General features: G+C 46.1%; 1 protein-coding gene across 1 annotated transcript in view; it reads left to right on the top strand.

Moving 5' to 3' along the window:
* NCAPD2 (non-SMC condensin I complex subunit D2) overlaps positions 1-14104 on the top strand; it is a 94066-nt gene extending 79962 nt beyond the window's left edge. Inside the window, 5 exon segments of the mRNA XM_075071526.1 lie at positions 4153-4233; positions 11643-11829; positions 12116-12257; positions 12389-12553; positions 13963-14104. Of these exon segments, the coding sequence (XP_074927627.1) occupies positions 4153-4233; positions 11643-11829; positions 12116-12257; positions 12389-12553; positions 13963-14045 (658 nt within the window). The 3' untranslated portion in view covers positions 14046-14104.
* The last annotated feature ends 718 nt before the right edge of the window (positions 14105-14822 follow it).

Here is a 14822-nt window from a genome sequence, read left to right as displayed (position 1 = left end):
CCAGCAATTGACGAGGGGATGTAAGGAACTGAAGGGGAGAATTTAGCATGGAGAAATAATTTTACTTTGTGTAATGGCCTATCCACTCCCAGTCTTTATTCAAGCCTGTCCACAGTCTCTACACAAAAAAATAAATGGACACAAATCAGACGTCAAGAATTATAACATTCAAAAACCAGTTGGAGAACTCTTCGATCTCCCTGGTCACTCGATTACAGACCTAAAAGTCGCAATATTACAACAAAAAAACTTCAGAAACAGATTCCAATGAGAGACTGCTGAATTGGAATTCGTTTGCAAATTGGACACTATCAAACTAGGCTTGAATAAAGACTGGGAATGGATGGGCCATTGCACAAAGTAAAACTATTTTCCCCATGCTAATTCTCTCCCTCCCCGCTCCTCCCCCCCCGCCAGTTCCTTACGGATGTCAATCGCTGGAAATGAGCCGTTTTCATTACCACTACAAACAATTCTTTTTCTCTCCTGCTGATAATAGCTCAACTTAACTGATCACTCTCCTTTATAGTGTGTATGGTAACATCCATTGTTTCATGTTCTCTGTGCATGTATATATCTTCCTACTGTATTTTCCACTACATGCATCCGATGAAGTGAGTCTGTAGACCACAAAAGCTTATGGTCAGATAAATTTGTTAGTCTCTAAGGTGCCACAAGTACTCTTGTTCTTTTTATATTAGGTTGTCATTTTCTAGATGAAGCAGCCACTAAAGGGGGATCATCTTTGCTGGAGTGCTCTCATGCAGTTGTAAGTGTTTTTGGTTTGGGTTGGTTTTTTTTTTTTTAAACATGGTGGAGAAATACATTTTGCTGGAAAATTTTCCCTAAAACTACCTGTGACAGGCAGCCAATCATGGAAAACTTCAGCTTGAACAGCTTGGCAAATAAGTGACTGACTGAAAACAAGTTATTTTTAATTGGAAGCTTTGGGCAATCTTCACTGTAGGTGATGCTACCATTTCTGTGTATTTAAAGGTCCGGACACTTCTAATATTAGTCCTTGCTGAGAGCTCAAAATACAAACTCATCCCAGAGAAGGCATTCACTCAGAAACAAAACACTTCCTTCGCCCCTACCTCTAACCAAAGCCTCATGCGCAAGGTGACTGCAGTTATGGAGGGAACAGAACTGGAGACTTAGGGAGGAGGCAGCGATACATCTAGGGTGGCTATAGCAGTAGATGGGGAAACTAGGAACAGTATATGAGTTGAGGAAACTGGGATGGGCATAGTTGAGTGTTTGGTAGCAGCCAACTTTGAAGGTTCAGGGGATTACTGATTCAGAAATTCCTCTCCCTGAGGTTTGGGTTTACCAGAACTGAGCTGTGGAGTGGCTGCTCCCTTCCCATCAAAAAGGTGGGATGAAAGAGGGGAAGAGAATACAACTGTTTAAGGCTGGCAGTGGGGTAAGGAGCAGCCATCGGCATCCTGCTCCTATGTCTTGCTCTCCCTTCACCTATGTGTAAGGGAGTGTGTGACATCAAAAGTAAATGTGAAATGAGTGGCACCTGGCAGGTCTATAGCAGCTGAAGTGGACAATGGGCTGAGTGAAGCAGGCAAGACCCCAAAGAGCTTTGTTCAGTGGCTCCCAGACTGTTCTTTCTCCCCGACGCAGCCCCTCTGTTCCCTACTCCCAGCTGACCCACCACATCTGTGCTGGGGCTGGGGAGGAGATCCTGTGCCCTCAAGATCAGACAGCTGATCAATTGGTGGCACCCAAATTATTCCCTGTATGTGTGTCAGTCCTAGTCTTGCTGCCTTTGTACCGCAGTGAGAAGTTTTTTCTGTGTTGCTCTGCTCTAAGCTCTGGAGAAGGGCTGCAAACCCTGTGTAATAGTATGGCACTCACGTCTTGCAAGTGACCCTTCTGGTCAGATGCATCTGTGGTCTTTAAACAGTCCTGGCCCTAGTATTGGGCTGTATCCCCAGGGCTTCCTCCCTGGAGGCAATGGTTTTGCCCTCTTGATCTTTTCTGGCACCAGCTAGGCCTCTTAATGGTTCCGTTTCCTTTCCAGGGGTTTATTGCTGTCCAATTGTAGGCCACTTCCCCTGTGGCTTATGGGTAGGGCCCTACTAAATTCACGTCCATGAAAAACACGTCACTGACTGTGAAATCTGGTCGTCTGCATGCTTTTATACAGATTCCATGGGGGAGACAGCGTTTCTGAAATTCGGGGCCCTGACCCAAAAACGGAGTTGCAGGGGGATCACAAGGTTATTTGGGGAAGGAAGAGGTGTCACAGTATTGCCACCTTTACTTCTGCACTGCCTTTGGAACTGGGGAGCTGGAGAGCGGCAGCTTCTGACCGGGAGCCCAGCCCTGAAGGCAGTGCCCCACCACCAGCAGCAGCGCAGAAGTAAGGGGGGCAATACCATACCATGCTACCCTGACTTATGCACTGCTGCGTTCAGAGCTGGGCAGCTGGAGAGTTGTAGCGGCTGACTGAGGGCCCAGCTCAGCAGAATAAGGGTGGCAATACCTGCAATCCTTCCTTCTGTGCTGCTGCTGATGGTGACTCTGCCTTCAGAGCTGGGTTCCTGGCTAGCAGCTGCTGCTCTTCAGCTGCCCAGTTCTGAAGCCAGCACATGCAGCATAGAAGTAAGGGTAGCAGTACTGCAATCTCCTTCAATGACCATGCAACCCCCCACAACTCCTTTTTGGGTCAGACCCCCACAATAACACCATGAAGCTTCAGATTTTAAATAGGCTGAAATCGTGAACTTTTTAAAGTCCCATGACTCTGAAATTGACCAAAATGGACCATGAATTTGGTAGAGCTCTACTTATGCAGGAGGAGGGCCGAAACCTGCCCACTACTCTGGGTTCAGGGACCCTAAGAATAGCAGCCATGCACTACTGTGTCCCTTTAACTGTTTTCAGTTCCCTGTGCCACTTCTCTGTGGCCCCAGCCTTCACCAAAGCTTCACCCTTATCTCAGGGCTCTTTTATGTTTGGGCCCAGTAGGCAGCCAGGAGCTATTTGAGCTGTCTGCAGTGCTGCAATTCCCTTTGGCCAGCCAGGAGCACCAACTCCACTCTTCTGGCTCCAGCAAGGAACTGAATGTCTCTGGCTCTACAGCTCCTCTTTATTTGGCCCTAATTGGCTGCTTCATTTGCAGCCAGTGTGGGCTGCGTGGAGGACTCCTCTACTGCTCCTTTCCTGTGACAGGTGTGGCAGTACCCTGAAGCCTCCAGCAGGGAGTCTCTAGGCCAAGACCACCTCATCACACTCTTTTTTATGTAAAGACAGTAAGGTTAAATTGTTTCCCCGATATCACATTGGTTACAATAAAAGATAGTAAACTTCGGAAAACCGAGAATAGCAGAGTTGAAGGTAATACTTTCCTCAAAAACTCTCGACACCTTGCTCCTCAGCATTACCTGCCTCTTTCCATGTGTCCATCACAACTCCTAATGAGGGCTCCTCTTCATGTGCTCCAGCTGGATCTCTGTATGGTCTGTGATGCAACACTGATCTGGAGAGTAACTGCTGTTGGCTAACAGATTAATTTAGCCATGATGATCTGATGCTTTGCTTCTAGCTGCCATATTCATTTGGGAATTTCTTCAAACTACCTTCCTGTCATTTTCATAGATCAGAAAGCAAATATTCCCCAAAAGAACAATGAGTTGCTGGTCCCCCAATGATGTTAGAGTTAATCTTCTTTGGAAAGCTTTTCCTTTAAATTTGGTGCTTTTCTTTTTAATTGGTGTTTTTTTTTTAATGTTATGCTCTTGCAATATATGGGATGCAGTGCTGCAGGAATTGCCATAAAATGGAGTCTGTTTGCAGGTTTTTGGCATGTATCCTTAACTCTGCACTTCTGGTTGGAGTGCTTAAATTCACTCAGGAGAGGTACAGGGAACACAGACCAGTGTTATGGGCCACGATCTTAATTATAACTTTGTTTTGTCTGAATTCATATTGCAATGGCAGCTCCAACAGTTACCCAAATTCATAGTACTGCTGCCTAGGAAAATATGATTAGTACTGAGCTGTGCTTGCAACTTCTTTTCCTCTTTCATTCAGCTCTGCAATATCCCAAGACCCCATTTTGCGGCTCTGTGTTGAGAAGTGGGAATTCTCTTTGCGCTCATCCTCCTAATCTTTTTTTTTTTTCTCCCCCTACAGACAGCTTTTCTCTTACATAACAAAGGACAAGCAGACAGAGAGCCTGGTGGAGAAGCTGTGCCAGCGATTCCGGACTGCCAGGTGGGTTGCACTCTAACTTTCCAGGACAAGGAGTATAGTGCGAGTTCCCTGACTACTAGAGCATGAGCCTGCTCCCATGGGGATGGTGTCAGTCTCGCACTGTGCTGCCCATATGACATGATAGTTCTGCAGACCCTGCTCTAGGCTGGGATCTTCCTTTCTCCACCTCCCTTTTAAAACAAAAATTAAGGACTGAGATTTATAAAGCTGTTTGCTGTTATCAGTGTCATTAGTGGAGAGGGTACATGACTTCAGCAGCGCCTGACTGCAGAAGGTCATAGCAGATTCCAGACTGTCAAGATTTAAATCCTGTCCACCATGCAATGAATGGTCTTATGCCCTTGAAAAGGCATCTGCTATGCAAATTATTCTGCCTTGGGAAAGGACATATCCCCAGTACATGTTGTTTGATCTGCCTCCTGCACCTAAAAATCCAGAGATGTAAGGCTCTAATTACATGTACTTGAGCAGTCTGTGAAAGTTGTGCCTAATCTTGAGGAGGCAGGAGCCATCTAGCAGTACCCTGGCAAGCAGGCACCAAGGTTTGAGTAGGAAGAAGAGAACATTAAAAACATCAAAATCCAGAGCCAGCATCAGGATCCTTGACATAATCTCTGCATTCAGCATGACTGTTCCAGGAGGTGTGTCCCTAATCACCATCTCCTAGTTTCAACTCCTCTTGCATCAAGTAGGGATCCCTCTCCTCTCAGGTCAAGAGTGGGACTCTCAGAAATTCTGGAAGCACCCTATACCAAGCATCTGCACAACTGGCCAACTGCAGTTGGCCAACTGCAACCTGGTCAGTAACCTTGTAACTCGCTATCTTGGCCTTGCTAAGATTACTAGGGTCCACCATTCCATATGTGTAGAAGCAGATCCACATTGTAAATGTTGAGGAAAAAGTAATTGGTCTCTGTTGCCAGTAGCGTCAGTGGTCAGCCCTGACATTACTGGAAGATCTTTATGAGTATGAAGAGAGAGTTCTGGAGGCACTTCACCATCCTCCTCTATCAAAGGAGTCTTCATCTTGACCAAATGGACACATTAACCCCAACTCTGGCCACAGTGGTTCTTCAAGTGATAGTCTGTAAACATATTCCACTGTTGGTGGGGGGACATCACAAAGGGCAGAGCTGCCCCAGTTCCTCCTCACTGCCCATTACTAAGAGTCAGCGTATTTTCACTCTTATTCCTCATTGTGCATTATTTGTAAAATATTTTAAAGTGGTTGGTGATAGTTAGCAGTGCAGTTTAATGTAGTGTTAGTATTTCTGTTAATTATCCAAACTAGGAAGAAAATAACTTTTTTTTTGTTTTTTGGGTTTTGTTTTTGCTTCTCCTGTAATAATGACAAATCACAATTCAAAACTTTTTTTTAATGTTTTTCCCATCATGTTGTTAAAGGATGGGTACACCTGGTGCTTATTTTACCTAGGGGAGGATCACATCCCTGACCATGTTGCAAACTGTTGATCATTTTCAAAAAGAACACAGTGGGCTAAGGAGTCCTGCCTCATGGCACCTCTAATTGAATAGTCCATTCATACTGACTCTGATCCTGGCTTCTCAGCATTGGATGCTTCCAAAGATTGAGGAGCCTCAAGGTCAGTCCCTGCAGCTTCATTGTCCTTATTGTCAAGCTTGCATGACAAACCTCATATGGGAGCTTAAACATCACATGGACAAGCGGCGCAGATCACCATCTCCAGTCCTGCTGTTCAGGCTTGTAAAAATTCCCCACCATCTGCCATTAAGGGTGCATCAAAATTTTGCAAGAGGTCCCTGAGCATCAATATTGATTCTGGTCGTGGCCCTGTGGGAAAAGACTTACCCCAGGTCTCAGCCAGCACAATCTCTCAGTGATATTGACTTCATTGGTACTGAGCTCATCCAGACAGCCACTAGCTGTAATGACAACTTTCATAGATTTTGTGTTACTACAGCAATCTGTTTTAGCAATGTCTTCTATGGCATCAGTATCTTCTACTTGTAGTAAAATAGTATTCACTGTCTATGCTTCAAACCCCCTGGTGCCAGCAGCCTTTCCAGCTCTATTGACACGGGAAGCATACCTAGCCAATGGAGAGATCTTCATGTCCTTAGTACAGTTTTCACTGCTCAGACCTTCAAGATCAACTCTTTCTTTAGTGCCAGCGCATTAGTACCAAATAGTCAAGTATTTTCTACATCTACTGGGAGAGCACCTCCCTTTCTGGAGGACTACCCCACATCATGCTCTGATTCTGAGGTCAGTGACCAGCTGTTGCCTGTAGATCACAATGTACTACTATCTCAGTTTCTTCACCCCACAGAAAGCCCTCACTCCTACAACCTATATTACGAGGCCACATACTATACCGTTCACCTTGGAACTGTGGATACCCATGGAATTTTTGGACACCTTGGGCTCCCCCTGTTCTTTAATCTGTATCTTTTTTCAGAAATGGAAAAAGGGGAGCAGAGGTTTCATACATGAGATGTAAGTAGAGCTCTCATTTTATCTGGACAGAACTAAACGGGTTAAGAAGTTAGAGAAACAAGGTGGGTGAGGTAACATCTTTTATTGGACCAGTTTGTGTTGTCAAGTCTGTATGTAGCATCTGCTGACAGAATCAAAGAATATTTAGTTGAATATCTACTCAAAGAACATCAACTGGCTATCATAACATATCGAGATCTGCTACAAGTTAGCTGGGAAACCTACCCCAGGGAAAGGGTTGGCTCAGAATGAGCCTCAGACTATTTCAGTGTCCTTAGTGCCATGGTCTTTGATTCACACACTTGCAAAGTATTATGCACTAATTCCAGTTCCAGAGATGTGTGAGGTTTGGCAGGACTGTGTTCAGTTCTCTTTACTTAGATTTTTTGCCCCTGTACTTCCTTGTGGTTCTGTTGCTTAGGAATCCCCAACAGTGGAATATGGAAGTACTCTGAGCCAACTCGGGCCTCCTGTCTTTTCCTTTGGATCCCTGCAAAGTCTCCGATCCCAGAATTTGGCAGAGAAGGGCCTCTATTAATTGGGAGGGCCTTAAGTAGGTACAGTGGCACCTGGTCCCTTGGCCAGCATTGTAGTACCAATTGGGCCCCTAGTGGTGCCTCGCTCGGTGGCCGGAGCCTTGGAGAGACTCCCTATTTCGGCCTCTGTATCTCAGCCCCCCAGGAAGGAGTCGGTGAGGTGTTCATCACCAGTTCTGCACCCAGAGGGGGATCAAGTGGTGGGTACGCAGAGTACTGCACCACCATCCTCATCATTCCCTGATGAGGTGATTAGGGCCCCTCCTCCGCCTGTTTTGCAGGAGGACTCTAAAGCCCACCAGGAACTTTTTTGAAAAGAGTGGCATCAAGCCTTAACCTTCAAGCTGAGGAGATGGAGGTACCCACGGACTCCCTCTTTAACGTTCTCTCAGCCTCGGCACCGCATAGCGTGGCCCTCCCACTCCATGAAGGGGTGGTAAAGATTTTGAATGCCTTGTGGCAAGCCCCAGCTTTCTTGCTCCCCATCTCTTAGAGGCTGTACCCTCCTCCAGAGCCTGGAACAGGTTTTTGTCATGTTCTTGGAGGGAATCTTCAGATTTGGGCAGAAAGCCCCACAAATTGAACTTGTATCTCCCACGGAGGGCCTAGTGGTTTGCCACCCTTAACTGGAAACTCGAGGACTAATGAATCTTTCTCCCAAATAGATACAGTCTCCTTGAGTCTTTATTCTTCAGGTCTGTCATTCTTTCCAGTAAATATTTTAAGCTGCTCTAAAACTTATGAGTCTGACCTTGGAGCATCCTCCGCCCCTCCATGCGCTTCTCACAGCGAGTCCTCCCAGGCAGGGTCCTGGGGAAACCAGAGGGTCCTGCACCCCAACTTCGCAGTCAGACGTGACTCTTAGTCAGCCAGTAAAACAGAGGTTTATTAGATGACAGGAACACGGTCTGAAACAGAGCTTGTAGGTACAGAGAACGGGACCCTTCAGCTGGGTCTATTTTGGGGGGCAGTGAGCCAGACACCCATGTCTGCACTTCACTCCTCGTCCCCAGCTAGCTCCAAACTTACTCACCCTCCAGCCCCTCCTCCTCTGGGTTTTGTCCCTTTCGCAGGCCAGGAGGTCACCTAATTCCTTTGTTCTCCCAACACCTTTCGCTATCTCCTTGTAGGGGGGAAGGGCTCAGGCCATTAGTTGCCAGGAGACAGTGTCAGTCATTTATGTGCACTGGCCCTTTTGCTCTGCAACAATCACACTCCCTTATCCCACCACCTAGCAACTTAAGAAATGCATAGGGGAAACTGAGGCACCTCTGCAGTATTCAGAGGAAACATTAACAGTCCCACTTCGTCACAACCCCATTTTAATGGGGTCACCAGGGCTGGCTTAGACTTGCTGGGGCCGAAGCCTGAGGCCCACCACCTGGGGTCACAGCTAAAGCTTGAGTGCTTCAGCCCTGGGTTGTGGGGCTCAAGTTACAGGCCCCCTGCCTGGGGCTGAAGCCCTTGGGCTTTGACTTTGTACCCCCACCCAGGGTGGCGGAGCTTGGGCGGGCTCATGCTTCAGTCTCCCCTCCTGGGGTCATGTAGTAATTCTTGTTGTCAGAGTGTTGCGGTGCAATGAACGTGGTATCTGAACATAGGAGCAGATTTCCTGCTAAAAGATTGTAGCAGACTAAGATCTAATGGAAGACTCTTCCATTTTTTTTCTAAAACTTCATCAGGTTTAACACTGAAGAGACCATCCCCTTCAAAAGGAAGGTCTTGTGTTCTAGACTGTCTGTATAGGTAACAACAAAGATCTTAACCATGAGCACCTATAGGAGGTATTGAGGAAGCAATCAATCTGGAAGCAATGTCTGAAATATCAGAAGGCAACCTAAGTGCATGCATTGCAGCATTCTGACTTTTTTTCTATTGAGGACACTAATTTCTATCAATCCTCTGAAAGATTTTTGGTGAAAAATGAAATTTTTTCCAAAAGGTGAAATTGATATCTCAGCATTGCTGCTTGATAATTGCCACTCTTATTCAGGGAAGCTGGAAGAAAAACCCAACAATTTTCTAAGATATTCCAGAAGGGACCACTTCAAAAATGTGATCAAATGCTCCCACTCCCTGGAAGGAAAAATAATGTGGAAAACCTACCTGGAGATCATCAAGGAAACCCAAAACAACTATCAAAAAAAGAGAAATTGGTCCAATTAAAATATTGTGACGGGCTGAATCATAGAAACCCCCTTGGGGCTGCCAACTGATGTGCCAAAGTTACTTCTGCCCCTGCTTTCACTGCCCTGGCAGCTTAGGACTTCAGTGCCCTACCTGGTTTGAGCCAGACACGCTAGCCTGCTGCAAACCCAGACCCAGGTTCTGAACCACGTCCCTTAACAGCTGTAGGCTTAACTGAAAACAACTTACAGAAGTGTTCATGTCTTTAACATTCAGATGTCCAGCTCCCAATGGGGTCCAAACCTCAAATCTGTTTTACCCTGTATAAAGCTCATACAGGGTAAACTCATAAATTGTTTGCCCTGTATAACACTGATAGAGAGAGTGATGCACAGCTGTTTGCCTCCTCCAGGTATTAATACATAATTGTGGGTTAATTAAGAAGTAAAAAGTGATTTTATTAAATACAGAAAGTAGGATTTAAGTGGTTCCAAGTGTGACAGACAGAACAAAGTGAATTACCAAGTAAAATAAAATAAAACACACAAATCTAAGCGTAATATTGTAAGAAAACAGTACGACAAGAACCTCACCCTAAGAGGAATTCCAGTAAGCTTCCTTTTACAGACTAGTCTGTTTCTAGTCTTGGTCCAGCAATCACTCACATCCCCAGTAGTTACTGTCCTTTGTTCTAGTTTCTTTCAAGTATCCTTGGGGGTGGAGAGGCTATCCCTTTAGCCAGCTGAAGACAAAATGGAGGGGTCTCCCACAGGCTTAAATAGATTTTCTCTTGAAGCTGGAGACCCTCTCCACTCTCCTATGCGAAGTCTAGCTTCAGGATGGAGTTTTGGAGTCACATGGGCAAGCCACATGTCCATGCATGACTCAGTTTTTACCAGCCAAGCCACATTCCTGGGAAGGCTCAGATGTGGATTGGCATCTTCAAGGTCATTGTTGGCTTAAGTGGTTTTTGATTTGGCACTTAATTTTCACTTTTCTCAAGAAGCTGACCAAATGCTAGGCTAGTTAAAATCAAGACAGTACACAGCCAATATTCATAACTTTGAATACAAAAATGATACATACATACAAATAGGATGAATACATTCAGTAGATCATAACCTTTACGTAGATGTTACATGGCATATGTAGCCTAAAACACATTCCAGTACAATCATATACAATCATAAGCATATTCCATAAAGCCTTATGGGGGGCACCATCACTATTACCTCTCTAATCTTGTCTCTCTAGCTTTCTAAAATCTTGAAAAGTCGATTGAGTGGCTTCTGCCAAAGCTATTGAACGCAATTTCAAAATTGTAATGGAATTGGATAACTTTATCAAAGGGGGATGAAGCTGAAATAACACCCACATTATAGTCTGGGGGAAGAATCGCCCACAAATTCAAACTTCTGTTGAAATTCATGAGACCTCAGTATCTTCCTCCTATGGCACTGTATGAAAACTTTATCTTTGAGCCCTGCTCAGTGCTGCATCCACCATATTACCCACACTATGGTCTTTTTGGTGGCCATCACCTTGGCCAAAAGTGAATGTAGTCTCAGGCACTCATATCTAATCTCCTATATATACCTAGTTTTACAAGGACAAGGAAGTACTCAGACCTCCTATGAGATTAATTCCCAAAGTAGCTTGGTTTAAGTGGAAATCAATTAGCTTATCTGCATTCTTCCCAAAATCACACTCTGCACAAGGGAAGAAGCTACCCACTTTGGATACATACAGAGCTCTGACTGACACTGCTGCTTAGAAAAGATTCTGAGCTCGGATGCATGAGGTAGCCACATTGACTACAACATCTCAAACCACAGTTATTGTAGAATAAGTAACCGTTCTGTTCTCCATTTCCTGATATCTTCAGATCAAGACTGGATGCATTTAGTCAAACACATGCTATTGGGCTCAACATGAATAACTAGGTGAAACTTAATAGGCTGTGGTATACAGGTCAGCCTAAATCAGTGGTTTTCAACCTTTTTTCATTTGCAGACCCTTAAAAAAAAAAAAATTAAGCGGACCTCTTTGGAAATCCTGAGACAAAACCTGTTGCCTCCTATGGGTGTGCAGACCACAGGTTGAAGACCACTGGGCTAGATGATCTAATTGTTCCTTCTGCCCTTAAATTCTATGGATCCTAGACATTCAGTTAAACTGATTTTATAAGATTGCACCTGTTCTAGAGTAACTTGCTTAGTATGTGCTCCTTCACTCTGAAGCTGAAGACAAATCTTTGTTTTCCCCAGAACAGAGCGTCAGTATCGAGACCTTTCTCACTGTCTCACTTTGCTTCCTCTCTCTGAACGAGGCCTCCGCAAGATGCAAGATAATTTTGATTGTTTTGCTGACAAGCTCCATGACTTGGCTGTCTATAACTGTTTCCTAGCTGCACTGGGCCGACTCCGCAGGTCGGTCACCCGACCGGAGACCAAGGTGAGAATCTGATAACTAATTCCAAGATTGGGATAGCTTGGAAGCAGAAGTACTCTTCCAGACTAGTACTGGCCAAAATCAAGGTGACTGTCCATGATGAGCTGCAGGACTAGATATAGCTGCTTCTAGGCCATGATGAAGGATCACAAAGCTTGTGATGTAGGGAACTCCTATGGTGAGTTTGCTAAGCTTGCTGGGAGGTGCGGGTGGAATCTGGGCTGCAGCATGGAATCTCTCCTCCCCTCCTTACCCCCCACTTATCAGCTTCTGTCTCTCACTGTATCAGGCTCTGATTGAAGAGATGGAGCAGAAACTCCATGCCTGCCACAACCATGGTATGGATTCCGCAGAGGTTCCCAAGGAGCCTCTATGCCAGGAGGGAGGCAAGACTCCCCTGCCAGAACCAGGAAAGAAGAGACAAGTAGCAGGTATGTTCTTCCTAAGGCTTCACAGTCCTGGCCTCTCTGTTCCCTCCTATCCTGCAATCCAAGCAGAGCAGCTGTGGGTTTCTCACCCCTTTCAGGAATCAAGGCCCCTCACCTCTCTGCTTCTCTTGCAGGCTCCTGCCGCCGCCCTATGAGCATAGCCAACAGAGATGCAGACTCTTCTTTCATCACACCTCAACCCCGTGTGTCCAGGCGTTGCCGGGGTGCCGCACTGCGCCATTCATCTCGGAAAGCTGCCATCACCTTCTCTAGCGATGAGGAGAACAGCCCTGAGGATGGTAAGGACTCTGTGCATGTTAGAAGGCTATGGGTGTGGGGGAAGAAGCCTGGACTGCCCTTTAATGGGATCTTGCAGGTTGCTGCTGCTGCTAAGGCCCGTGTTGTAGTGAGAGCTGGCATTTTTTTGAACTTCTGAAACTGTTTATGAATTTGGGTCAAATTTGGTAAATAGTTTCAGCTGGGAGGAAAAATCGAAAATGTCAAATATTGTCATACTTTGAATTGACACTTCCAAAATATTTTACTTAAATGTCAACACTTTCTTCATCCTGGCCATTTTTTTGGTTGGTTTGTTTAGTCAAGAAAAACAGAAAAAAATCTGTTCAGTTCAAAACAAACTGAATTTTTTATGGATTTTTCATTAAGGCCAGCGAACTGAAAAATCAGTTATTCACTCAGCTCTAATAATAATAATAAAGTTCCTCTCAGGCATTCTTTGCATATTCCTCCTAGGTTCCCAGTCCCAAATGATCCCATCGTCTCTTGGGGGTGTAAGACATTCACAGCTGTCCGTCTGGGAGGGAGGCCATGCTCCTTTGCCACAAGGCCTCGGGGAAATTAGCACTGGGGTCTCTATCACTCGGTGGGTAGAGCAGAAATGTCTATAAGCCCCAGCCCTCAGGGAGCATGGGGCAGCACACGGTTAGGAGGCTCTGGCCTGTAGGCAGGGCAGAGCAGTAAAGTCCAGAAGCCCAAGCCCTTGGGTAGGGCAGGACAGAAAAGTCAGGAGGTTCTGGCCTGGGGTCAGGGCACAACAATGAGTCCCTATGCCCAAGCCCTCAGACAGGATGGGATAGCAAAGTCTATAGGCCCAGGCCCTTAAACAGGGCGGACCGCTGACAAACGCAAGCCTCTTGGGGTGGGGAGGCTGCCACCCCAGGGGTGAGGTGGCTGGGGTAGGAGACACGGGCCCACCAACTCCACCCATCCAAGCCCAGGGCCCTAACAGTGGCAGAGTGGTCCACCACTGGGTCAGCAGGGAAATCTAGCTGCAACACACTGGATGACTGTTAGTCAGCACTACAGCCAAACATCGCTCTGGCATTCCCTCTATATCTCTGGCGCTGCAGCGGTTGCTGTCGGGTCTGAGCTCTAACAACGGATGAGAGATGTCCTTCTGCAGCAGCTCCTCTCCAACTGAGCTGGAGGGGGTCTGCCTTTTATACTTCAGGTTCCTGTCCTACCCCTCTGCTTTCGGTGAGGCGGGCATGGGTGTCCTGGCTCTGGCCACCAGGGGGAGTCACAGCTGTCCACCTGGGAAGGAGGCCACACCCCCTTGCTGCAGAAGGCTGTAGATTCTATTCTGGGTTACCAGTAACCTTGGTCCCCTTGCTTATGTCCTCTGGTACTCTGGGTATATGGGTATGCTGCCTCCTCAGTGACTGACACTCTGCTTCCTCCCTCTTAGAACTCTGTGCCGAATTGGCAGAGGATGAAACACCAAGCAAGGTTACTCCCATTTCCCGAGCTTCTGCTTGCCGTGCTCTGTGACAAAATATCTCACAGATGTGCCTCAGTTATTAATAAGAAATAAAGCTGGTTTTATTTTCTCTTCTGTCTTCTGTGTTTAAACCAACCATGTAGCCTTTTGACCACGTAAATGAGGAAATGACAGAGCTGAGATTTACAGGGTCTCAGTCTTTGGGGTCTTACATCCCATTGCAGATGGTACACTTGTCCTAAACTTGCTGAGCATACAGCTCTTCTTAGAGTGCCGTCCCTATCTGTATTCCACATGTGCAAATGCATGTGCACCATATGCCTGCGATCAGAGATTTCTAACAAGCTGTGTCCGTTGGTCCGTGCCTGTGCAGTTGTTTGCCTTGTGCTCAAAACCCAAGGATATAAGAAGTGATGGGGGCTGATGCCTCTCCAGTTCCTTTTTACCACTGCATGGCCTGAATCAGAATTCTGTGTCCACAGATTTCTATTTTTCTTTTTTGTCTTAACAAACCTGCAAACATGTTGTAAATAGCTTTTAGTGTAACATTTCTTTTTCCCTCCCTGTGGACAGAGACTTATGCCTAAAGTTCCAGGGCTTAAGAACTATCTCTCTTGTCCCTGCTTCTTCTGTGTGAGCAACAAGCACCAGTGCAGTCTCTATTGTCTGAGAGAGGTGCATATCTCAGCTAAGTGCAAAATTGCCATTAGTTTCCCCCGTAAACCTGCAAGGCTCAAGAATTCCAGCTAAGAAAACAGGGAAGAGCCTATGAGACCTCAGTCAGAACTGGGCCAGTGAGACTCCCTCTTCCTCGCTACGGCACATCA

This window comes from Chelonoidis abingdonii, chromosome 1, assembly GCF_003597395.2.
Source record: "Chelonoidis abingdonii isolate Lonesome George chromosome 1, CheloAbing_2.0, whole genome shotgun sequence".
Taxonomy (NCBI): Eukaryota; Metazoa; Chordata; order Testudines; family Testudinidae; genus Chelonoidis; species Chelonoidis abingdonii.
The sequence above is the reverse complement of the archived record's forward strand: the minus strand, read 5'-3'. Positions and strand labels throughout refer to the sequence as shown.